This window comes from Malus domestica, chromosome 11 (assembly GCF_042453785.1).
Source record: "Malus domestica chromosome 11, GDT2T_hap1".
In the NCBI taxonomy this organism is placed as follows: Eukaryota; Viridiplantae; Streptophyta; class Magnoliopsida; order Rosales; family Rosaceae; genus Malus; species Malus domestica.
In genome coordinates this window covers 31,503,030-31,529,952 of record NC_091671.1, presented here as the reverse complement: position 1 = coordinate 31,529,952, position 26,923 = coordinate 31,503,030, and the positions used below count along the sequence as shown (strand labels likewise).

Below are 26,923 nucleotides of genomic sequence, written 5' to 3'. Positions count from 1 at the left end.
TTCTCACGTGCCTCCCCATCACCGCCTCTCTTATGAGATTCCCTCCTGCAGCAAGAGCAAGAGAAAAAGCAAAAGCGGAAAGGGAAACAAATTCCCACTCGGTTTTGTGACACCAAATGCATGTTCCACCCGCCACTCGCAACCCCCGATCCGAACTCGATTAGGGTTTTCCGCATTTCGCATCGGCGCAGATCCGTGGAGCTTCGGCGAGAAGCTTCCATCGACGAGTTCTCTGAATTCTCGACGGGGTTCTAGAAGTTCAGGTTCTGCAAGTTTTCTTCAGCGATGGAGTCGATATTGGCTCGGGCGCTGGAGTACACTCTCAAGTACTGGTTGAAATCCTTCTCCAGAGACCAGTTCAAGTTGCAGGGACGGACAGTTCAGCTTTCTAATTTGGGTAAATTTCAGGGATTTATTTGCTTTAGTTTTGATTTGGTCGATTCGTTGTAGTTAGAGTTTCATTGATTTGTTTTTGGATTTGGCAGATATCAATGGCGATGCTTTGCACGCGAGCATGGGATTGCCACCGGCACTGAATGTAGCCACGGCCAAAGTTGGAAAATTGGAGATAGTGGTTGGTGACTGTTAATTCTGCATTCTTTAATCGTGTGTATTCGATATAATTCAATTGGTTTTGATTGATGTTGTGTCGAATCGGAAATCGGAAGTTAAATGGATTAGAAAAGGAAATGAGAAGTTAAAATGTGTTGCCTTTTTGTGCATGGTCTCTTAATTGTTACAGTAATCTCAAATTTAGTTGAGTGTATCGTTGCACAAGATGTGATGCTCTGGTGAGAGGTTAGGGTAGATGTATATTCCAGATGGTTTTCTTTATATGCATTTTTCTCAATTCATTTTTCAGATATGAGTTAAGTAAATGACTCTTCTTTGTGTGATTTGATAGCTCCCATCTGTGAGTAATGTGCAATTAGAGCCGATTGTTGTGCAAATTGATAGGCTTGATTTGGTTTTGGAGGAGAAGTCAGATTTGGATGAGAGGAGCCCAAGAAGGTAAAAAGCCCAACTGCATATATTGCTTTATTTTACAGATTGAAACAAGTTTTGTAGTGCAGTCATGGATTTACTGAGCAAATAAATTCTTGCATGCAGTTCCCCATCATCCTCTAGCTCAGCAAAGGGTAGCGGTTATGGATTTGCTGATAAGGTGAGGTTCAGTCAGTACAGTTATGTGTTTTCTATACAGAATGCAAATAATCTTGTCATTCTTTCTGACTAATGGAACTTGGAATCTCAGAAAGAATAAAAAAAATTAGCTAAGACTGGTAAAGGGAGAGATTGTTGCCCAATGCACTAGAGCTTTATATTGTATCTTGAATTCTTGGTGCGGAATGGCGATTATAGCTTGTTAACAAGATGAAATTTGTCAAGTTACAATATAAAGCTCCAGTCTTATTTAGTGTGTCTACCTAATTATCACCGAAGTATGGCAGATTGTATGTGTTTGGTTAGGTTCCGACCTTTCATTCATTCAATTCCTCCCTTGCTCTCATGCTTTTTGTAAACTTTCATTCCAACATTTCATCTATTTTACGTTCTTTGTTGTTCTGTGAACTAGAATTTCTGGTCCTCTGCTCTTGTATTTTTGCACAATTTTAATTGTTCAATAAATTTTGTTTCTTAAAAAAAAAAGTTCACCTCATACTGACTTTTTCAATGATATCATTAGTAGCTCAAATCAGTTGAGAATCCAGACCTGTAAAGTTTTATGCAAGCTTCCTTACTGACAAGTGTCTTCTTTGGTTTTCTTGAGCATGCATAGAGATTTGAACATTTATTCTGGAAGTTACGTTATTGATCTTTTAAAAAACTATCAGATTGCTGATGGAATGACTTTGGAGATTCTCACAGTTAATCTTCTACTTGAGACTCGTGGGGGTGGTCGAAGCCAAGGAGGCGCTAGTTGGTAATTTCCAAAGGCCCAGTTCTCTAGTTATATCTTTTCGTACACGAATATGGCCAGAAATGCTCTTATCCGCAATGAACTGGCCTTTGAAGAATACTTGATAACTATTGTAGGTTTTATAACCTTAGATTGAAGTTAAATATAGATATATCTGGCGGAAATTCTTCAATATGTGAAGTCATATTTACCATGTGCAATCATGATGTTCCTATTTATGGATCCCTTTTGTGGGAATTTAGTTTATGATTAAGAACTTTTGGGCTCCAAACAAGGAATTGAGTTTATACCAATCAACAAGTAGATCTTTTACCGCTTGAAATGACATAGTTCTAACTTATCATATGGGCCTGTAATATTTGCTAAAATGATCTTTTTGTTGACATAGGAGGACAGAGTAGGAATTAGCCTGTTGTGATCACTCATATGGTAATCATGGTTTGTGAGGATTTAAATGTTTAAGTTCTGGGTCTGTAAGAGGAGGAAGTATACTTTAGGAAAATAACAGAAAGGTAGTAGATATTGATGTCCAAAAGTAGCAGGAAGTCGAAGGTTTTGCTTGCTGGAGGTTTTTTTATTTTTTGGGGGGGGGGGGGGTGGGTTTATATCTTAAAGATTCAGGACGATAGTTTAGAATATTTAGATAAAAAAGTGCAGGACTGACAAGTTCAGGCTTTTTGGCAAAAACAGTATGGGACAGACAGACTCTAGGATTTCTTTGACATTTGAAATATGAAGTTGTATAGGTTAGTGCATATGCTCATTCTTCTCTCATTTTTTTATTTGTCCCACAGGGCATCACCTCTGGCCTCTATAACTATACACAACCTTTTGCTGTATACTACCAATGAAAATTGGCAGGTAATGTGTTAGTTGCTCTGGTCATACAAACATTTTTTTACCAGGTCTGTAACTTCACCGGCTTATTTGAACTAAATGTCCTGTTACAGGTTGTAAATCTTAAGGAGGCACGGGAATTCTCCAGCGACAAAAATTTCATATATTTGTTCAAAGTAATATGCTAATCTTTGTGCATCAGATCACTATTGTGTGTTCCATATTGTTCTCTGTCTAGCAGTGTTAGACTTCTCAATTTTGAATTAGTATTAAATGATGTTGAATTCTTTCTTACCAGAAACTTGAGTGGGAATCTCTGTCTATTGATCTCCTTCCCCACCCTGATATGTTCATGGATGCTGACATAGCACGTACTGAAGATGGAAGAAACCAGAGAGACGATGATGGTGCAAAGCGAGTTTTCTTTGGTGGGGAGCGCTTTATAGAAGGAATTTCAGGACAAGCTTATGTAATGCAGTTCTAAACTTTTTAGTTAATTATTGATGGATTTATTTTTACTCCATATATCAGTGTGAATCTAGAGAGTGTCCAGTGTTTTCTGTGTTTCTGTGCTTTTTTTTTCATGGAATCTTTCTTCACTTTGTGACTATGACCAGATCACAGTGCAAAGGACCGAATTAAACAGTCCACTTGGACTTGAGGTTCAGTTACATATCACAGAGGCCATTTGTCCTGCTATAAGTGAACCAGGTAACAAGTGAATTATATTTGATCACCTGTTTCACTGGTTCTATAATTATAATAAGACATTGTATACATATAGCTTGGTGCTAATATGTAATCATGTGGCACAGGACTACGTGCTCTTCTCCGCTTTATGACAGGATTGTATGTCTGTCTGAATAGAGGAGATGTTGATTCAAATACTCAGCAGGTATGCTGTTGGCTTTACTTCATTCTCAATCTATTTTTTGGCTAACATTTTATGATTCTCTTGCTGTTCTCTCTCTCTCTCTCTCTACATCTCTCATGGAATTTTTTGCAGCGATCCACAGAAGCAGCAGGACGTTCTATAGTCTCAATTGTTGTGGACCACATATTTCTCTGCATTAAAGATGCTGGTTTGTGATTTTCCTTTACAAATGTTATAGCGACTTAATACTTGTGTACATTGAAAAGACAGGATGTATTTTATGCAACCCAATTTATTGACAAAGAAAAATGGGCCAGGGAACCCAATTTGTTGGTATCTACAAGGTTGCATGTTACATTCATTCAAATTATTTCTTTTGTTATTTTTGTTTTTTAAATTGAAGCATTCTTAGAAGTGTTGGATTTACTTGCAGAGTTCAAGCTCGAACTTTTAATGCAATCACTCTTCTTCTCACGGGTACTGTCCCATGACTCTTACATATGTGATTAAACTTTTCTTTATCATCATCTCAGTCTTCGATCAAACTAATACGTATTTGACTCTTGGGTTTACATGTTACTGAAATGAGATTTCAGTTTAGAGTGCTTATGATCCAAGGAGGGTCCTGTAAGAAAAATATATTATACTTCCCAAATTTGTCACAATCAAAATTAAAAATATTTGGCATTTGAAATCTGTGCAATTTATTTCTATTTGACTCAATTAGGAGTCCAGAATCTTATATGGGGATCCACTTTTCCAGGCCAGTGTTTCAGATGGAGAAATTGACAACAACTTGTCGAGGGTTATGATTGGTGGACTGTTTTTAAGGTAAATATTGTTAATTTAGGATATTGCAAGACTTTTGGTGGTGGTAAGTACGTTTTCCCATCATTCTCCTGGAGCTCAGTTGGTCTTTGACTAGCTTTAGGGTGTTGTTTCTGCATTTGTGCATTTCTATTCCTGATTTCTTAGGTAGAAGTTCACATATAACTCTAACAATTGACAAGGATTATGTGTTAACCATAGATTGTTTGTTCATACCTGCATTGTATCTGCAGTGATTTTGTGACTAGACCTATTGCATTTCTATTTTTTGTCGAAGCCACGATGAATTATGGATGTAGTTATTAAAGATAAGTATGATTTTGTACATAGCTCCATGTGGGAGAAATGCCTTCCCCTTTCAATTCGATATATGTTCAGTTCTATGGCTAAGTTATAATTTATGTTGGTGGCTGGAATGTAGGGATACCTATTCACGGCCTCCATGCACTTTGGTTCAACCATCAATGCATGCAGTTTCTGAAGAACCTCTGCATGTTCCTGACTTCGGTACGGGATAAATTTATTTATGTAGACTAGAGAAAACGAAATTTAACCCAGTGGCCGTGTGCTGGATGTTGGGTATCTGTAGTTTGAAATTATTCTCTTATCAGTTTTGTATTATTGTTTGGACAGGTAAGAATTTTTGCCCTCCCATATATCCTTTGGGAGATCAGGAGTGGCAATTCATTAAAGGTGTCCCTTTTTTGTGCCTCCACTCTCTTCAGATCAAGCCATCCCCAGTCCCTCCATCTTTTGCTTCACAAACAGTAATTAATTGTCAACCCTTAATGGTATGTGTTGACATCTTTTATTTGTTCCATCTTTTATATGTTTTCCTTTCTGAATCTTTAAGTATCATTTTTCATTTTTTTCCCGTTTGTTTTTGGTTTAAATTCTAGATTGATCTCCAAGAAGGATCCTGTTTGAGGATCGCTTCCTTCCTGGCTGATGGAATTGTGGTCAATCCTGGTGCTGTTGTACCAGATTCCTCAGTAAATTCCTTGATTTTCACCCTCAAGGAGTTAGATGTGACTGTTCCTTTGGACATAGATAAGTTGTGTGACACTGCTAACAACAGGGACAATATCTACCAGAGTGCCTTTTCTGGAGCAAGGCTTCATATCAAGAACTTGTTAATTTCAGAGTCACCATCACTAAAACTAAGGTTACTGAATCTGGAGAAGGACCCTGCTTGCTTTTGTCTTTGGGAAGGTCAACCAATTGATGCCAGCCAGAAGAAATGGAGTGCTAGAGCATCACACATTAGTTTGTCATTAGAAAAGTGCACTAAGTCAGCTGGCTTTCAGAGTTCTATTGATTGGAATTCAGGCATGTGGAGATGTGTTGAGCTGAAAGATGCTTGTGTTGAAGTAGCTATGGTAACTGCTGATGGGAGCCCATTAACAAATGTTCCTCCTCCCGGTGGTATTGTCAGGGTGGGGGTAGCTTGTCAAAACTATCTCTCCAACACATCTGTTGAACAGTTATTTTTTGTTTTGGATCTTTATTCGTACTTTGGCAGAGTTAGTGAAAAGATTGTTCTTGTTGGAAAAAATACTGGAAAAAAGAAGAAGAGGGATCATTCTGTTGAATTAAAGCTGATTGACAAGGTTCCCAATGATACAGCGGTAAGCTTGGCAGTCAAAAATCTCCAGATTAAATTTCTGGAGTCATCTTCCGTGAATATTGAAGGAATGCCTCTGGTTCAGTTTATTGGTGATGATCTCTTCATAAAAGTTACTCACAGAACTCTTGGTGGTGCAATTGCTGTTTCATCCACTATTCATTGGGATAGTGTTGAGGTGGACTGTGTAGACACTGAGGGAAACTTGGGACATGAGAACGGCTCAGGTTTAACTTACATTGAAAATGGTCTTTCAACGAGTGGAAATGGGTACCCTCAGCTAAGACCTGTATTTTGGATACATAACCAAACAAAACATCAATCAAATGGCAAAGCTTTTGTGGATCCATTTCTGGACATAAGTATGGTACACGTAATTCCTTTAAATGAACGTGATGCAGAGTGTCATAGTCTGAATGTGTGTGCGTGTATCTCTGGCATACGCCTAGGTGGGGGAATGAACTATGCTGAATCCTTGCTGCATCGCTTTGGAGTACTTGGCCCTGATGGTGGTCCTGGAAAGGGGCTCTCTAAGGAGTTAGAAAAATTGCAAGCTGGACCACTGTCGAAACTTTTCAAACCGTCGCATCTCATTATTGATCTGAAAGAGGGTATGGGACAATATGATTTTGGTAATTTTGTTTAGTTATATACACGCAAAGTCTGTTTATCCTGTTCTTTTTTCCCTTGTCATTTGCTATCAGTACTGATTTTATTCACTGTTATACAAATCGCTCTAATATTCCATCTTTTTCCAGATGGAAGTTCACGAGACGGGAAAGAAAGTGGGGTCTTGCACTTGGGAAAGCCAGATGATGTCGACGTGTCCATAGAGTTCAAAAATTGGTTATTTGCTCTTGAAGGTGAACGGGAGATTGCAGAAAGATGGTGGTTTGATAATCATGAGGATGTGCAAAGAGAAGAGAGGTGTTGGCACACAACGTTCCATAGTCTGCATGTAAAAGCAAAAAGTAGTCCAAAGCATAGGCTGAGTGGCAATGGAAAGTCATACAGGACCCAAAAATATCCTGTGGAATTGGTTACAGTAAGGATTTCTCTCTCTTTCCATTGCGGCTCTCCCTTTTTAAGGTTTTAATGTGCTACTTGAGCCTGCTAAAGGCATGTTGGATGAAGCATACATGCATATTGATTATTAAAGGTGACATTTTTTGAAAAGGGTCAGCTTTACATGAATAAGCCAGCATCATTGAAGCATTTTGTCATTTTATTTTTTGGTCTTTTCTTGGGGGAAACAAGTAAATTATGGTCTTCCTAGGTGATATCTTAGGTATTTTAAAATTTGTAAGTTGCATGTATTGCTGAGATGATGTCCCTGTTATGGTGTTGGTTCACTCTATTATACTTGATCTCTATGGTCATAACAACAGTAACACTCATGAGACAGTCACAGAACACACCCGATGCACTCTTCCACTTCATCCATCCAGCTTGTATTTTATGGTTGAGATCTCCATCCTATCTTGCAAATGAACGGAGATTTGAATGAAGATTTCAACCATAGAATACAAGCTGGATGGATTAAGTGGAAAAGTGCACTGTGTGTTTTGTGCGATCGTTGTATGCCACTAAAGCTTAAGAGAAAATTTTATAGGACGTCAATAAGGCTAGCAATGCTTTATGGCACAAAATGTTAGGTGGTCAAGCATCAACACGTGCAAAAAATGAGTGCAGTGGAGATGAGAATGCTTTGTTGGATGTGTGAGCACACGAGAAAAGACGGAGTTAAGAACAAGGATATCCGAGGTAGAGTAGGAGTGGCTGCAATTGAAGATAAGTTGAGAGAAAATCGGTTAAGGTGGTTTGGACATGTGAAATGAAGACTTATAGATGTTCTGGTTAGAAATTGAAATTATGAGATTGAGGCTCAGGCCAAAAGGGGCAGAGGAAGACCTAGGGAAGAGACTTTAAAAAAAGACATGGATACTTAGAGATAACGAAAGACTTGGTGCAAATCGAGCGAAGTGGCATTCTAGGATTCATACAGGCGACACCACTTAGTGGGATAAGGCTTTGTTGTTGTTGTTGTTGTTGTTGTTGTTGTTGTTGCTGTGGTTAAGTAGTAGTGAAGTATGATTATTCTGGGGTTTACCATAAGTGGGTCCTTGTAGTAGGGTGAGAAGTTGTCTTGCTCATGCACTCAGAACTAGTTGTCTTGCTCATGCACTCAGAACTATCTCACGGTTGGGATTCAAATTGCAGATATCTAATAGTAATAGAGACCTAACAATTGGCAAGGCTTTATGTTAAGTACAACCGAGTCAATGTCTAGCAAGGATTAGTTTGAAATTTAGGCAAAATGAGCAAAGTACATTCATGCAAGGATTTTGTTCTTTTGTTTGTTTTCCCCCTTTTTTTTTTCAAATTTTAAATTTTCAAAATTCTAGTGAGCTTATGATACTAAGCATATACTTTGGTAGAACTTGGTTGGTTGTGCCTGTGCTGCATTCAAGATCAAATGTTCTGACACAATAGATATAGTTTGCTTCTATTAGAATATTATCGAATGCAAATATGTGCAACTGTGTGATTCATTTCAATTTCGTCATTTATGCACCTTCATTTTAATCACAGATATCGAATTCATCATCTCATGCATTTAAATATGGTTCCAGGTTGGTGTGCAAGGCTTGCAGATGCTAAAGCCCCATGCCCAGAAGTCTAACAATGCTGCTATCTTACCTGCGAATGGGATCAAGGAAACTACACAGACATCTGGAGGTATAGATCTTGAAATTCGCATGGTGATACCAGAGGACCCAGTCGATCATGAAATGGTGGTATGGGCTGTGGAAAATGTGAAATTCTCTGTTAAGCAACCGGTAATGCATTTTTTCAAGTTAACAACTGTATTTTATCTTCTAAAAACTGTTCTGCATTATGACACTTTTGTCTCCATAGATTGAGGCAGTTGTAACGAAGGATGAGTTGCAACATCTTACTTTTCTGTGCAAGTCGGAAGTTGAATCAATGGGTCGAGTCACTGCTGGAATTCTGAGGCTACTCAAGCTGGAGGGTTCCATTGGCGAGGCTGCAATGGAACAACTGAGCAACCTCAGTACGTTACTAAACATTTTGTCAGCCTATGAATGCATCTCTCCATTAATTCTGATCAGAGTTGAGCTGTTATTTTCTTCCAAGTCCTTACAATGCTAAAAAAGTTAATCAATTGACACCGATGTTTTACTCAATTCATTTGTACGTTTTTAAAAAGAATTTAGCCAACAAGATTTATCTGGTATATGTTATTGGGATACCACTGGAAGATTATCTATTTATTATTTTTGGGCCTTATGTAGTTTGGATCTGAATATGACTTTCAGGAACAGAGGGCATTGACAAGATATTCTCCCCTGGAAGGCTCACCAGGGGTGGCAGCTTTTCCAGTACTGGGCTCTCTCAATCAAACTTGGTTAATGAAACCCCAAGTACAACCCCCACCTTGGAATCGACAGTGGCTTCACTCGAGGTGGCATTTACAGAATCCCAGGCCAAGTGCACTGCTCTTCTTGCCGACCTAGATAGTTCAGAACAAGCCGCACAGCATCTTGCAACTGTTAAACAACTCAATGAGAAACTTCAGAGTATGCAGAGTTTATTGACGCAATTACGGTCACAGATATGGTAGGTCATTGTTTGCTATTCTTTTGCCCCCTCCCCTGTAATACCTTGGGATGAAAATGATCCCAATCTGTCTAGTTTACCCATTCTTTGTCTGTATATAAAGGGGAAACAGTTGCTGCAGAGATTATGCATGTATTCTAAGTCTGGTATAGCAGTTTTGTATCTAAGGTCCTACATATGTATCGATTTAAATTTCTAAAGGAATATACCCGTATTGTTAGCTATCGTAGTTGGCAAACCGATGATATTGGTACTCGATTTCATGTTCTACAAGCGTACATCAGATTAACAAGCGGTTGATAAAATAACTGGGACAACTAAGGGTGATTCCCTTGTCTATAAGCTTCTTACAAGCCTAAGTAGGGGTGACAATTTTTAATGCGACTCAAAATCCAGCGTGAAATTGTGGTGGATTTAAGTTAAGGAAAACTAATGAAAGGGGCTTGAAAACTTTGAGTTTTAACGATATGGACAAAATAAATGGTAAAATGAACAGTATCAAGTTTGACTTTGTAGTGTAAAAATATAATTTTTTGTTAAAGTGAATAATACCATAGACTTTTCGTTAAAACTTTCAAGTTAATTTGGTCCGATATGTGTTTTTCCATTGATAAAAGCCATATTGTTTGGCAATGACTCGAACTTGTCTTCAGCATTAAATATTCTTAGCCACTCGAGTTACAAACACCTTGTAAACATTTGTCTTACCTCGCATAAGTTACACAACAACTATGCTAGAGTAAAGGTTCGTCAAAGTATGCTTGTTCGTGCTCTAAATTTCGGTCACATATTACATATCACTAGCGTTGCTCTATCATGAATGCCACCAAATGCATTACCACAATCAACCAAAGCTAATCCCAATCGAACTGCGATAAGCATTTTTCTGGAGTAGTGGCAACAAACCAACTTGGATGAGCTTTAACAACTTTCCATAGCATCCCAACGCCAAATAGTTCCGTCCTCACAGCAGCTTAGAATGGTGCTGCAATATAGAATAATGCAACGAGGAAACACTTTCTCATTATCGCGGGATATGGCAATTACAAGATCATATAAAGAATAATGTCAAATAAAAGATAGTACAAAGTTAAAACAATGAGAAATAAACTATGCATGAATTACCTTCCATCAAAAGACGTAGCAGTTTGCCTAATCGGAGATTTTGATTGAGGATGTAACAACCTGAAAATACGGTGCAGGGTTATCATTAGTGGTTTACATTTCAAAGTTACAACTTTCTTCAGCATGTAGTTTTGGTAAACAGAAACCCGAACTAACTTTGCAATAAGAACAGGAGGGCTGGATTGTAGTTCCCAAATGAAAATCTTTCCCTCTCTATTCCCTGCAAGACAGAAAACAATTGAGCGCTAAGACGTCTGACATGTAGTTGTGCAACAGTTGGAACATCTAAAGTTACATGGTCCCTTAGATTTTGAAAGAATGAAGAATTATATCAACCGGTGCAATTACAACTGTTTAAGAAATTCCTTGTGCAGTTTGCAGTACCTATAGCAGCTGCATTGTAGTGGAAATCACAGGAAAACTTGATGAACCAAATATCACACTCTGGAACCGGATATTTTTGAAGGATGTCAACAGTACCCTAACCAGAAAGCAGCCAAATAACATTTTAGGCCACCATAAAGTAAATAACTGGAATTCTACAGAGTCAACTAAAATCAGCAATAATTCATGGAACAGACAAAAAAGACTAAGAAAAGTGGGGATTTCTTGGTAACTTTTTTGTTTTTAATTAGAAAAATAAAGGAAAGTGAGTAGCCAGATGATAGAGTTGAAGAAAAGACTATTTCGTTTTAGAATGCTTTAGTGTTTAGTGTGTGTTTTATATATTCCACCTCATTTCTTCCTCACCTTTCTGACCTCCTCTCTGTCTTCTATACATTTCCTCTATTTCTTTAATTAAAAGGAAAACACAGAAAACAAAAATGTTACCAATTGGCCCTTAACATTTAAAAACAAGAGGAGCAAGAAGTTCTAACCTCCCCAGGAGACTGTTCCTTCATTTTCGGTTCCCACAGCACAATTTCATTGTCAACACTCTGGAAATATTAATGTAATCATTAGAGAATCTAAGGAATTCAGCTACAACAGGCATCTAAAAGCAATTCAAGCTACTCATATTTGAAATTTATTTGTTAATATTAATATATAGACACAATTTATCACTCCATGCATGTTATTCTAAACAGCTATTAAACTAAATCTTGCTTTTAGGTGATCCAATAAGCTATGCAGAGGTTGATGCCACAAACAGATAAATCAACTTTTCCAGAATTGATGTGTTTCTCATTAACTCATTCGAACCAGGTGATTGTGCTGATTTAAGTTTTTGCCAATTAGTAAACGAAACAAACGATTTGACATATAAAGATTTTGCATCCTATACAATGTTTACATTTTCCATTTCCAAATAACCTTCAGATTTTATACGGAAAAGAATGAAAATAGGGATGAAATTGTGATTCACCTTTGAGAGGAGAAAATCACCAAGCCACCTATTACAGTCAACATAGTTTGTATGAATGGAAGCTATGAATACCTGAAAGGTTAAAGTAATCTCAGATAACAGGAGAATGAAAATGCTAATCTGTAACACAAAGAACAGGTACTTACAGGAAATTGCACATATTTTGTAGGAAATTTTGACGGAAGATCTGTCCATGTGAAAGATTTCTCTACATATGTCCAGAACTCTAAAACAAAGCAATGTATAAGAAAATAAATTAGAAATAACACTTGTTTTCATAAGAAATTAGAACTAACCATTGTGATCCATGCCATATAGTTACATAACTATGGTTTACCAAATCAAATTATGTAAATTGTCATATGGAGCAAAACCATGAAGTCCTACCTTTCATTGACCAGATCTTAACAGTGTTGTCCATGCCACAACTCGCAATACGATATATGTCAGAAGGATGAAAGTCCTATCAAAACCATGAAGAACAAGGTAAACATGATTAGCTCTCAGTCGTTTTCATTTATCAAAACTTCACAACAAAAAGAAAAAAGAAAACAATAAATTTATATTTTAAAAGATTTCATGGAAAGGTGGCGGGATATAACTCCCCATCTGATATGCTTACCACACTTAGGACTTCATTGCGGTGACCCCCTGCTCCAGCAAATATCAAAATGCATATTCCAGTCTGAACATTCCATAGCCGAACTGACTCATCCTGGAAATTTCTAAGATTACTAATAAAATAAACAACAAACAACATCTTAAAAGAAGAGAAAAGGAAAAGGTTATCATGTTCACTTTGCTTGCTGACACCACAAGTGATGACTTCAACGGTTGCGTCCTGATCTCATTTATTGAGTCCCCATGGCCAACAAAACTCTGCACATAGATGAGTACTTTAGGGAGAAAAAAGATGCAAAGAAAGAAAATCCTCTATTTTCATGGCCACTCAAGCACTTTTAAAATTTCAAAGATTTCAGATGTACACTTTCATCCTAATTGTATGCTAAGTATAGTTAAAAGCACCATTATAATGTACAGGAGTACTAAGATACCTTGTCTATCTTCTCACTGCCACAATCGATGACACGCATTATACCATTAATTCCTCCAGCCACAAGCAATGGGGATCCATCACTATTGCATGCCCAGCTCACAGTGTAAAAAGACTCATCCTTCTGATCTATACAAAGCACATGAAAATCACATATCCGCAAAAAGTTCTAAACATTAACAAATGGATGCTTAACTGTTTGATAAATGACCGAGAAAAGAACACTAATCCATTTGATCAATGATGGAATGATGGCTGTCTTTACTTACATCTTCATCAATGTAGGACTGCAACACAGCGATCACACCCCCTTCTAGGCATTGGTATACAGTCACCTGAAACAAAAAGAACAATATAACAATCACAAAACTTCAAAACAAATAGTGGAAAGAGAACCTTGCATTTTGTCTCTCTCGGATAAATTTTTTTACGCAAATGAACACTTCGGGGAACAAATTCACGTTGTTTATTTGAAAACGGAGTAATGAACCACACACTACCAGCTCAGAACAACCATAATTCACCACTACCAAGCCGCATTGTAATCCAATGCTGTTAATGTTAAAGATGATGCCTTGTTTTGTTTTACTCGGATTCCCAGAACACTAACTTAACGATCATGTACAAATAAATTACTAATCCATTCAATCTAACAAAACCCAGTAAACCAAATTACAAGAAACTCAAAAATTTACTAAATTTTCAGCCATAAAAGTATAAAACCCAAGTTTGGTTGCAGAGAAAACGCAGGAAAATCCAACTAACAATCCCGGAATTAGAACGGAAGAGTAACGAACCCGATTGCCACCGACTGTGGCGAAGACGTTGAAGTAGCGAGAGTCGATGAAGTTGAAAACGATGGCGTATAGGGGCCGCTTGCCCTCTTGGAGCCTGTTGGTGACTCTGTACTCTTTCTTCTTTGAGGGTGCGAGCGAACCCACCACCGGTTCCGACCCTAAAGCGAACTTTGCCGCCATGTCTGCGGCGCAGGATACCGAGAGACCTAACCTCTTCCCAAACAACGGAATTTCTGTTTAAACAGGACAAAGACTACATCGTGTAATAGTTCTAGCTTTAATTATTTACCAGAAAGTTAATAATTATCAAAAGAAAAGTGATTTAACATTATGTCTAGACGAGGGAAATAAACTTGGAATTTGAATAAAAGTCAGAATTTACAAATTGACATGCACAAATTCCTTTGTTTGACTTCATAAACATAGAAATTTAGAATTTTTGCATAGAAAAAAACTTGGAATTTGGAACCTCCAATTCCCAAGTTTAAATTCCATGTAAATATGTGTCATTTCCCAATTTTTATGATTGAGAATTTAAAAATAACAAATTCCATATTTAATTCTATTGTTTTTTTAGGTTAACCAAATAAGAAAATTCACAAATTCTAGAAAATAAAATCTCGTTATTTCAATTACTGTCATTTTAAAATTCTTTGGTAATCTTAAATTTCTTCATCCAAATATAGGGTAAAGTAATTTCTAAATTTCCAAGTACCGTCAAATTGAATAAATTAATAGTTATTTTATGTGTCATTTAGTAAATGAGAGATCTTAAGTTCGATTCCACATTATTGTTAGCACATTGTGAGGCTTAGCCACTCCCTCACCTGTAAATAATACTATTTGTTTAGAAAGAAAAAAAAATATTTTATGTAGATTTAAAGGGTGATTTGGTAAAGAATCAATAAAAAGTTACAATATTAATAATATATCAATAATATTTATATTAATTGTAAATAGGTCAATTATGTATTGTGATACTTAAAATGCATTTAAGATAAACAAAAATTACAAAATCTATCATTATAGCTGACACCCACTTTAAATGACACCCCATTCTCATATTTTTTTTATATTTTGGAATAGGTTAATATGGATTCAGACATTGCATTGCAATGCCTGTTTTCTGATTCTGGTTTTATCGGATTTAGACGCTTTGTTGCAGTGTTTGTTTTCTGGTTCAATTTTTTTATCACTCACACGCCTCTTATGCTTCACACCTCGTGTAACTCATGATTTTTGCATTTGGATTCAAGCACTGCAACACAATGTCCCTTTACTGTTTATGAGAACATTGAATATCTATTCTAGGGACATTGACTCAAGTTAGCATACATCAATCCCTATTGTACAGTGACTCGCGCCAACATACATTGACTCATGCCAACACTCACCCTCAAGATGGTCTGTAGATGTCTCTTAAGCCTAACTTGTCAAGTGAGTCATGAAACACTTTTGTGGACAACACATGTATTAAAACATATGTTGTTGTTTTGTCCTTATGTATGGAATGTTTGCTAACGAATATCCAACTTCTTCTTCATAAAATGAAGATCCACTTCGACATGTTTATTCCGATCATATTGTACCAGATTATTGGCTATCTCTCGTGCTGCTTGATTATCACAACATAAAAGCATAGGCTCATTAGGCTTGAAACCTATCTCTGTCATACCATGTCCCAATAAACCTCCAAGAATGCACGATGTTGCAACGACTTTTCCCAGCGATGGCGGCTCTGCCTTGGCAACTGCAACTTTTGTTGTGGATGGTTGCCAAGTTTTAAAGGTTTTGGTGGTGGTGTTGGTGAAAACCATGAAAAAGGATTCGAGGGAGGAGATGCTGAATAGGTTGAGTTAGCAACAAAGGGTTCTATGGACAGTGGTTTGTTGGCCAGAAGCTCAGACTTGTTAGTGATTCTTGGCGTGGGGCTAACTTGAGAATGTTGGTAGAAATGGGTATTGGGGGAGTTGCCCAGCTCAAGCAATTATATATATATATATATATATATATATATATATATACATATATATATCGCGAAGTGCTATCCTTCTGGAGATGTCTAAGTTTTTTGAGATCTGTTTCCAGACAGAACTCAAAAGTGACTTTCTGTCCTAAGACTTTTGAGGTAATCCTATTGTGATGTGTTTTAAAAGGATAGAGGAGTGCTATAAAGGGTAATCCTAATATGACAAGGTCAGATAAGTTCTTAATTAGAACGAAAGGTGTTTTGAAACAAACTTCACTTTGGCAGACATGTGCTTTAGGAAGTTCATATTTGATTTCCATTGGAGACTCATTAGCAGCACTAAGGATTTCCTTTGATTTGTGGAAATACCTAGTGGGAATTAGGCCTTCTTGAATACAATTCAAGTCTGCGCCTGAATCAATCAATGCGATTGTTTCGAAACGAAAATCTTCAATTACTATTGTTACTTTAGAATACCATTTTTGGATTCTAATTTTGTGAAGAAGATTCAGAACTAAGTGTTCTGAGTGTGTATCAGATTCTGATTCATGGTGACTACTGGAAGAGGAGGAACTAAATAGTTCTTCTTTTGGAGGAGTATTGGCTCTAGTGAGTTGTGTGCGAATGTTGTGGTTATCAGATTTCAAAAGCTTAATTTCTTCTTTAATTTGATTAATTTCTTTTTGGAGGTCACTGACCGTGATTTCTTTCTTAGTCTTATTAAACTTTGCTAGTGTAGAACTAAGAGAGATTTGAGGTTTCTGAATTTGAGATTGGCTAGTGCCTACTTCTTCTTGAGAGACTAAATTTTTAAGTTTTTTGAGGTAGAACCTTTTCAGTTCAGTGTCCTCAACATTGCTTATTAGCTCTAAGAGTAATTCTTCTTGTTTTTCTTGTTTAGTTAGTACTGATATATTTTTACAACAAGCATCGAGACATCCGAGCTTGATGTTAGAAGTAGAGTGCTTATTAGAAGCAGATTGATATGAGGATGATGAGGTAGAACCAAGATCATCTTCAGATGAAAGACTATTGTCAGTATCCTGGAGTTCTAAGGTTTGGATCAGTTGAAGTTTCTCTTCCTCAGAAATTTTCAACTGGCTTATGATTTTCTTAACATTACACTTATTAGCGTAATGTCCTTCTTTGCCACATTTGTAGCATTTTCCCTTATGACTATTGTCTTTAGAGTGGAATTTTCCAGAGGATTTTCTCTTTCCTTTCCATCTCTTCTGTTTGGGATTTTCATAAAATGGGTTTGGTTTGGCATACTTGCCTTTACGATATTTGGAGTAGTTGGTCCGTGGTTTAGAGATCTTTGATCTATTGAAGGTAGTTGATTTCTTTTTGAGATTGGAAGGAGTTATAGGTGGTAGACCATATTGCTCACAGAATGTTCCTAATTAATATATATATATATATATATATATAAGTACAAGAATGTCTGATACATTGAATCCGTATTATGAGAACATGGAATCTTTATTTTAGGTACATTGACTCAAGCTAGCATATATTGAGTCCCTATGATACATTGACTGGCGCCAACATACATCAAATCCTTATGGTACATTGACTCATGCCAACACTTACCTGCAAGTTGGTGCGTAGATCCCTCCTAAGCCCAACTTGTCAAGTGAGTCAAAAAACACTTTTGCGGACATGTATTCAAACATATGCATATGTTCTACCCCACGATATGAATGTCTACTAACTGAACATCTAGCTTCTCCTTGATAAAATGTCGATCCACTTCAACATGTTTAATCCGCTCATATTGTATTGGATTATTGGCTACCTCTCATGCTACTTGATTATCACAACATATGGTTATAGGCTCATGGGCTTGAAACCCGTCTACGTAATACCATGTACCAATAAAACCTCCAAGAATGCACGCTACTGCAATTGCATCTTTTTCTGGATGCGGTGGCTCGGCGCTGGCAACTGCAACTTTTGCCATGAAGGGTTTGTAAGGTTTTAGAGGAAGGTTTTGAGGGTTTGGGCGGTGGTGTTGGTGAAAACCTTGAAAAAAGGTTTGGGGAAGGAAAAACTGAATAGGTTAAGTCGGGGACAAAGGGTTCTATGGACGGTGGTTTGTCGGCCGGGAGCCCGGACTTGTTGGTGATTCTGTGTGTAGGGCCGACTTGAGAAAGTTGGTGGAATATGGTATTGAGGGAGTTGCCCTACTCAAGCAATTGTATAAAGATAATGTGGGCAGGGCTAGAATGGTAGCCAAGCCTGCGCGAAAAATATTTTTAATTTTTTAATTTTTTATGTTGTTTATTTTTTATTTTTAAATTGTCCATTTACAGCCATAATGCCATGTAGATGCACAATCATCATTCAATCAATGAGTCACATCAACAGTTAAGTTAACTGAACTCCTGACGGAAAGACTAACAGAAGTATGAAAATGTCACAAAAACAAAGCAAGATCCTTTTAGAATAATAATGTTGAGAGAGAGAAAGTTAGAGATGAGACAGAGAAGGGTGAGAAAGAGTGAACCAAAGCATGATCTTTCGGTGGGAGAAAGAGATACAGACATTTATCTTGAGATTTCAACGTTGAACAAAAGGTTTTTATTCTACAAGTGAAAGATGAATCTTTTGGAGAAAGGGTGAGACTAACATAGAGGACCAGACTCAAGGGTTACCAGATTTCTTTTGACTTGGGTTGTGTTTCCTGGCTCATAATCCAGTTGAAGGCAGCGTTAGAATCAAAGGGTCATAGGTTTTTTAGACAATACAGAAGGCACAGTTACAGTTTTGGGTGGAAAGTTTCAACAACAAAAATGGGGACTTCTTAAGTATTTCCAAAAATGAGCCAGATGGTTTTGTAAGGAACATTATTGTTCCCAAAAGGATTAATTTTTTTGGTTGGAAGAGGTGGGTTGAATTTTATCTGAAATTCTGTGCGGGGGAAAGAAAGTGGAGAAATTTCGTTGTAGTTCTTCTTAGGTGAATATGAATTTGTTGGAGGTGTCAAGGGAACCATAGAGAAGTAAGTCGAGAGTTGTCCCTCAGATTTCATTTAAAGATGCAGCTCTAAAGGGAAAACTTTCAAGTGAATTTATCTTAATTTGAACGAGACATTGAAATTATGGGTAGAGAACAACTAGAATAAGAGAAGCAATCCTCTGGAAGATTTTAAATGGGGGTGCGTGATTGTTTGTGAGAGACAACTGGTGCATCAGCCTTGGAAATAGGTGGAGAAAACACTTCTGAATTTGCTTGGAAGGGAGATTCGTTTGTCTCATTTTCAATGCCATAAGCTTTATTTGTTTACCAGAATTCAGATGAAGCAATGAAGATTGCATAATTGGGTTTTTTTTTTTTTTTTTACTATGAGTGAGTATCCAGATGTGTTGTTGTTTGGATGGTGGCAAGGCCTAAAAGCGGATGACCGAAATGCAATGAGTTATGGTGGCTGGATTGTTGTTGAGGGATTATCGCCTCATCTCGGAACTAACTTTTGGTTTCAAAAGATTGGTGAAGCTTGCGGTGGTTTAGTGGAAGTTGATCGTAGAACTGCAAAATTTGGTTTATCTGTTTGAAGCAAGGTTAAAAATTCAACATAATTTTACTGGTCTCATACCAGAGTTTGTTAATGTTGTTGATGGAAATCCCACTTTTAGAGTTAAAATCAGACAACTCTTGCCAACAAGAAGACCTAAACCTCTAGTTTTCAAGCGTGGAGAATCTTTGAATTCTAAGTATTTCCGAAGGCCTGAGAATGATGATCGAAATTTGCAGAGGGTGATTGGACACATTTCTCCGGCAAGTCCAGCCAAAGAGACAGTTCAAAAGTCAGCATGGAATATACGGATACCTGACTATTCTCAAAATAGGGAGCTTGATCGTCAAATTATTATAGATTCTCGAAGAAAGGAATGGGTGCTATTGGACAATGAGCCTTTGGTGGATGGGGAAATTTCTTGAGAATGATTAATTGGGGATAATTCCAACATACAGAGAAGGTCAGTCTTAAGTCTTCTACAAAAAATGGGTTTTTAAAGTCTCTGGAAAGTGATAAGTCTTTGGTGGTAAGTGGATTTCTTTTTAATGAGGTTGATATTAATGAAACTTCTGGTGGGACTAGGAGATAGAAGGCTGAATCTTATAAAGAGTTAGTTGGGCCTTTTCCCGTTGGGCCTTTGCACTCCTTTATTCATCAACAAGGTATTTTCTTGCCAACTTCTATGCCTTCTCGTCAGAGTGACAATGGGTCTGCTTTTATTAAAGAAGCATACTCTAATTGGACTTCTTTATCCGATTCTTTTTTTAAGAGATTTGGGCCATCAAAATTGTCTGCAGAGAGATTCAATTTTGCGAGTCCTTCTTAATTTGGGTCTCTGCAAAAGATAAGATTAAAAAAGCAAATAGATTATAATGTTTCTCAACATGGTGCTTCATCATTGTCTTAGGATGTTAAGGAGCTGGCTAAAGATTTGTACGTTTTATATGGAAAAAAAAGCTTCTACATGAGAAAAATGAGAGATGGGTCTAGTTGATCCCATTAAGGTCTTAAATGATTTGAATATCACAAAAGAGGAGTTTGATTTTGGGGATGAGATGTTACAAAGTCTTCCTTTGGAGGTTGAGAATAAGAATGGGGATTTTGATCGGGTTCGGGCTCTTATTGAACATTTTGAGTCTACAAAGTCAGAAGAAGAGGAGGAATCATATTTTTCTTGTGATGCTGAAAATATTGTTAAAAGGGATGATTGGTTGGAAGGTTCTGTGGTGAGTCTTTTAACGAAGAGGATGCTTCTCTCAATAAGATTGTCGATATTTCTGCCTTTTGCAATCCTTGTGTAGATGGTAAGCTTATTCCTGAAGAGAAGAATGAGAGGATGACTGTCTTAGATAAAAGGGGTTATAGGGGGATTTCTAAGAAGGGAAAAAGGTTGGTGTTGTAAAACCCCGTCCTGAATTGTGTATTTTGTAGTATTTACGGAAGTATGAAATGACAATTTTGTCTTTATCACTTACCCAATCAGGTTTCCCTTTTTGGATTTCTTCCAAATTCCCATCCTCTTTCTGCCTGCCACGTGGCAGTCTCCCATCTCATTTTCTCTTATTCTCTCTTCTTTCCCCGAGACATTCTCTCTCTCAGCTTTCTCTCTTAAACCCCTCTCCCCTTTCTCCTTCACGGCAGCACACACACTCACTTGCACACTCAAAGGACCATGACACCACCACCATTGAGTGAACCTTCTATCTCTCTCTCTCTCTCTATCTCCCTTTTCCTCTATGGAGCACTGAGATACCTAAAGGCCACCCCACTATCTTCGCAAGTCCGACGGCTTCAAACCAACTTTTTGGCCACAAGGAGAGACCACGAAGGTATGAAACTCTCCCTTTAGTCTCTATCTTCATTTTGGTAGTTAGATTGTACCTTAGGGTTATGAATTGGCGTCGATCGAGGCTCGGTAAGCTGCGGTCTCCCTATTCGGCGAAAATGGGTCATACTTGACCCGAGGCCCTAACCGGGTCCTCTAGCCCAGAGCATCAGGCCGAGCTTCCAAGCCCAAAGCCTTTTTAAACTAAGGTCCTAGGGCCGTGTAACCACGGGCCTTTGGCCCGTTAAACCCCAAACCCAAAACCCTGAAACCCTGAAACCTATATCTGTGACCCATTGGACTCAACCCAAAACCCCAAAGCCCAAACTCCAAATCCATTCCAAACCCAGCCCAAGCCTTTCGGCCATAGAACTTGGCCCAGTTATGGAGCCCAGGCCTAATTGCCTCTGCTTAATCCCGCCCAACCCAGATAACCCACGAACTCAGCCGCATATAGGCCTGCGCGTGGGCACACGTGAGAGGTTGCCGGTGCCGGTGCGTGGAGCACACGCCTCGCCAATAACTTTTCCAATGACCCATGGCAGCGCATAGCCGTCGGAGCCGCCACCTTGCGGCGGCGCGTGGGGGTACCCGATGTCCCCTTTAATGTTTTTCGACGTCCTAAATCCATTTATGACGTCTGTTTCCCGAAATTCAATCGTTATGATAGAGTTTTATTAATTGGACTCTTTATGTGCTTAGGTGCGACTATTAGCGACGATTTTGTCATTCCTATTTCGCACGGTTCATCGACGACGGAGTATAAATGAGTGGACCCCTTTTAAAATGCATGTTTTAATAGTAGAAATGCATACATGAAAAACATGATTTAATGGTTACGTTTTATGAGTAAATTAGATTTACATTTTATGATTTGTCATGCTTTATTGAGAATATTTTGGAATACCATACTTTATCAAATTTATGTTCTTTGTTGTATATATAATGGATGACTATATACTATTTATGAACATGTTTTTACACTCTTTGTAGTATATATGATGGACGACTATATACTATAAAGATGCTTTGAAATATATGTACTTATGTTGGAAAGATTATATTTAATGATTTTGGGCTTATCTAGTGGTTACTATATATGCCTTCGGGTGGGTGCTGTAGGAGCTTACTAGCGATTGTTACCATATATGCCTTCGGGTGGGTGTTGTAGGAGCCTACGGGCGATTGATATTATATATGTCTTCGGGTGGGAGTTGTAGAAACCTACATGCGATTAATACTATATATGTGGGTGTTGTAGGAGCCTTCGAGTGATTGATACTATATATGCCTTCGGGTGGGTGTTGTAGGAGCCTACGGTTGACTGATATGTGAAGTGTTTTGAATTATGGCCTTCGGGCAAATGAAGTGTTCTATATGCTTTCGGGCGATACTGATACCACTATTTAGCACACTATATACGATATATGTTTTACGAAAGTTTTATGGCATGCTAGGGTTTTCGGAAAACCTATCACATATTATGCTATTAGTTTTCATAAACTTTGGGAGTTAGTACGTTATTGAATAACTATGTTTGTAATACTTATATATCAACTTGGTCCACTCATATTTGTTTTGCGCCCTCTCAGGACATAGGAATGAGGCTTACGATCCGAGCTACGAGGCATTCCCCTATCAGTGCCATCGTGCCATCCTTTTTGCTTTGACATCATTGTAATCGCACCTTCTGCTTGTATTTTGAATAAGATGTATGCTCTAAATATATCATGCATCATCACTTTCATTATCATTGTTAGTAGTTGAATACTATTATATTATTTTATAAGGTTTATGTGGGAATATTACATTGCGTAGTTTGCGCGAAATTTACATGCATATTTCACATGTTCTCAACATATGCATTCATTAAATGGCTTATGTCACCCTTGGGTGTCGGCCAACACGTGACCATCTCGATATTCCCCGGACATTGGGATAGGGGCCTGTCAGGTGTTAGGAGCAGATGCCAAGAAGGGACCAAAGTATTTAAGTGTGACCTTCAAGCCTTCTGTGTCAGGTTCCAAACGATATTGGTGATTATGAGCAAAATCTGGAGCATATGGGGAAGTTTTTGTCGAAACTAAATATACCACTAATTCCTTTGAAAAGGAACTTGTTACAAAAATAAAAATAAAAATAAATTACAGGCAAAATTGTTAACAAGAAAAAGGAATCTGGAAGTGGGTCTACCTTAATCATGTACCAGAAGAAAAAAGTTAGAAGTGATTTGGGGGTTAATCCTCTAAAATGAAGATATTTTCTTGGAATGTCAGAGGGCTAGGGAGGAGAAATAAAAGAAGAGTGGTTAAAGAGCAGATTATAAATAGCGGGGCTGACAAAACATTGTCGTTTTACAAGAAAAAAAAACTAAAATTTGCAGAAGACTTGTTGGAAGCATCTGGAGGTTTCGTTACATAGAATGGCTGTCGTTGCCTTCTTTTAGGAAGGTCTGGGGGAATTCTTGTTTTGTGGAATACCAATTGTATCTCAGTTTTGGAATCTATGGTAGGTTAGTTTTTTGTTTCAATCAAAATAAAGGCTTCCGATGGCTTAGATTGGTGGCTTTCGGGGGTTTACGGCCCTAACAAAGCGAGGGAAAGAAACAATTTTTGGGAAGAGCTAGCTGGATTGTTTGGCTTATTTGGACCTAGATGCTGTCATACAAGAGACTTTAATGTGGAATGGTTTGTGTCAGAAAAATCCAATAGCAGTAGATTTATAAGAAGTATGAGGGTGTTCAATAATTTTATTTTGGAAATAAACCTTAGAGATCCTAATTTATTTAATGCAGAATTTACATGTCAAATATGAGAGAAAGTGCAGATGTGGTATGTCAAAGGCTTGATAGGTTTCTATTCACAAATGAGTGGGAAGCGTGCTTTCCTAACTCTCGCAGAGAGCTACTACCTGGTTAACTTCAGATCATTGCCCAATTGAATTGGATACAAGTTTTGTAAAGTGGGGACCTACACCTTTCAAATTCAAGAATTCTTGGTTTGACCATCTGTCTTTTAGGGATGGGTTCAAGTTCATGAGGAAGCTTAAAGACTTGAAACCTAAAGTAAAAGAGTAGAGCAAGGAAGTTTTTGGCAATGTTGGCCAAGAAAAGAAGCAAGTGGAGGCTAAACTATTGGAGCTTGATGCAATGGAGATGAGGAAGGGTCTTGGATCTCTTCTTGAAACTGGAAAAAGATGGTATACGGGCAATACTTGATGAGTTGTTATTTGAAGAGGAAAGTCATTGGAGAATTAGAGCCAAAGTTGAATGGGCTCAAAAATGAGACAATAACACTAATTTCTTTCACAAAATTGCAAACGGGAGAAGGAAAAAGAATTTTATTGATAATTGGAGCTGGAAGAGGGAGGAATTGTGGAAGATATTGAAGTCATCGAACAAGAATTGATTCAATTCTTTGAAAAACTTTATTCCAGAAATTTGAAGGTGAGGTGGGGTTTAGAAGGCATTGACTGGAGTCCAATCAGGGAAGGGGAAGCAATATGGCTGGAGAGGGCTTTTGAAGAAGAGGAAATAAAAAAGGCAGCGTTTGATTGTGGGGATGTTAAATCACCAAGTCTTGATGGTTTTACTGTGGAATTATTTCAGTAACATTGGAAGGTGGTAAAATCAGATACTGTGAGGGTTTTCAATGAATTTTATAGCAGCGGAATCATTAACGCAGTCATAAATGAAACATACATCTGTCTCATACCAAAGAAAGCAAATTCAATTAGTGTTGCCGATTATAGGCCTATAAGCTTGACAATGAGTTTATACAAGATTTTGTCAAAAGTGTTGGCCTCTAGACTAAAGGAGGTAATTAGTGGCACAATCTCACAGGCTGAATAAGCTTTTGTGAAAGGAAGGCAGATTCTTGGTACAATTCTAGTGGCCAACGAAGTGGTTGAGGAAACAAGGGTGAAAAAGAAGGAAGGTCTTGTGTTCAAAATTGATTTTGAAAAAGCTTATGATCACATTGATTGGGATTTCTTAGTTAATGTGTTGGAAATAAAAGGGTTTGGTGATAGGTGGAGAAAATGGATATTGGGCTGCTTGGAATCTACCAACTTTTCCATCATAATAAATGGCCGACCAAGGGGAAAGTTTGGAGAGTCAAGAGGACTTGGACAAGGCAATTCTCTTTCGCCTTATTGTTTAATATTGTAGTAGACATCCTCAGTACATTACTGGGAAGAGCCATCGAGGATGGATTGATTGAGGGGTTGTGTGATGGTAATGAGGGTATGGAAGTTACTCACTTGCAATTTGTCGATGACACTTTTTTTTCTTTCTATTTGGCAGTGAGCAAGGTTGGACTAATCTTTTATCAGCAATTGATTGTTTTTGTTCTATCTACGGATTGAAGTTGAATAAGGGCAAATGCTCTTTAATGGGTATTAATGCAGAGGAAGAAAAATTAGAGAAATTGGCTGGTTTGTGGGGATGCAACGTATGCTCTTGGCCTGTCAAGTATTTGAGTCTTCCTTTAGGAGGTAATCCCAGAGCTATCTCCTTCTGGAACCCGATTGTGGAAAAAGTCGAAAAGAGATTGCAGAGCTAGAAATGTGCCTTTCTTTCAAGAGGGGAAGATTAACTTTAATTCAATCAGTGTTAGGAAGTTTACCAATTTATTTTCTATCTTTGTTCAAGATTCCTAAAGGAGTAGTCAGGAATCTGGAAAGCTTAATGCGGAAATTCTTATGGGTTGGTGTTGGTGAAGATAAGAAAGATCAACTCATTAATTGGGAGACAGTTTCAAAACCGAAAGAGGAATGAGGTTTAGGTATTGGCAATATATTGGTAATAAACAAAGCTTTGTTAGCTAAATGGTTATGACGTTTTCATCGAAAGTGATTCTATCTAGCATAAAGTGATTAGAAGCAATTATGGTCTTAGTGACAATGGTTGAGATTCCAAGATAGTTCAGTTTGTAATAAGTAGAAGTCCTTGGAAGGATATTTCCAAAGGGTATAGTTCTTTTCTGGAGTGTTGACGTTTTGTTCTTGGTAAAGGAGATCAAATTAGATTTTGGGAAAACATTTGGCTGGGCGAAAGATCTTTACAAGTCTCATTTCCTAGGTTGTTCAAGTTATCCAAATTTCATAACAAGAGTATTTCTAATGTTGCTAGTATTGTTGAACATTCTTTGAATTGGGACTTTGGGTTTTGAAGGAATTTACATGATGTGGAATTAGACGAATTGTCATCTTTCTTGACAGGTTTAGATCAGGTTCGCATACACCCTTCAAGGGTTGATGCAAGAAATTGAATACTTGATTCTTCAAGAAGCTTCTCTGTTTAATCTTGTTGCAATTATCTTCTTAAAAGCTATGTTGATAAGGTATTTCAAGCTTATGGCCTGGTTTGGAAATCTAAAGTTCCTAATAAAGTGAAAGTCTTTACCTGGTTAGTGGCTCATGGGAAAATTAACACTTGTGACATGCTCCAAAAATGGCAACCTAGCTCATGTCTACAACTTGATTGGTGCATTTTATGCAAGAAAAGTTTAGAGTCTGTTGACCATCTATTTCTTCATTGTC

At 37.7% G+C, this 26,923-nt stretch overlaps 2 protein-coding genes across 2 annotated transcripts; one reads left to right on the top strand and one right to left on the bottom strand.

The window, feature by feature from the left end:
* Positions 1-32: 32 nt before the first annotated feature.
* Positions 33-9,950, top strand: LOC103430115 (uncharacterized). Its single transcript, XM_029088944.2, has 20 exons — positions 33-397; positions 486-574; positions 905-1,011; positions 1,111-1,165; positions 1,836-1,924; positions 2,716-2,782; positions 2,872-2,934; positions 3,057-3,227; positions 3,376-3,469; positions 3,574-3,653; positions 3,765-3,840; positions 4,066-4,109; positions 4,396-4,463; positions 4,882-4,967; positions 5,094-5,251; positions 5,360-6,695; positions 6,843-7,129; positions 8,718-8,924; positions 9,004-9,160; positions 9,426-9,950. The coding sequence occupies exons 1-20, from the start codon at positions 286-288 to the stop codon at positions 9,728-9,730; spliced, it is 3,651 nt and encodes a 1,216-aa protein (XP_028944777.1). The 5' UTR covers positions 33-285; the 3' UTR covers positions 9,731-9,950.
* Positions 9,951-10,529: 579 nt separating this feature from the next.
* LOC103419005 (polycomb group protein FIE2-like) lies at positions 10,530-14,277 on the bottom strand. The gene is given in 13 exon segments (NM_001328830.1): positions 10,530-10,711; positions 10,852-10,911; positions 11,008-11,071; positions 11,236-11,332; positions 11,730-11,789; positions 12,218-12,289; positions 12,364-12,443; positions 12,605-12,680; positions 12,840-12,932; positions 13,016-13,096; positions 13,273-13,395; positions 13,541-13,606; positions 14,069-14,277. Coding segments are annotated over 13 exon segments (1,116 nt in total). The 5' UTR covers positions 14,249-14,277; the 3' UTR covers positions 10,530-10,647.
* Positions 14,278-26,923: the final 12,646 nt, after the last annotated feature.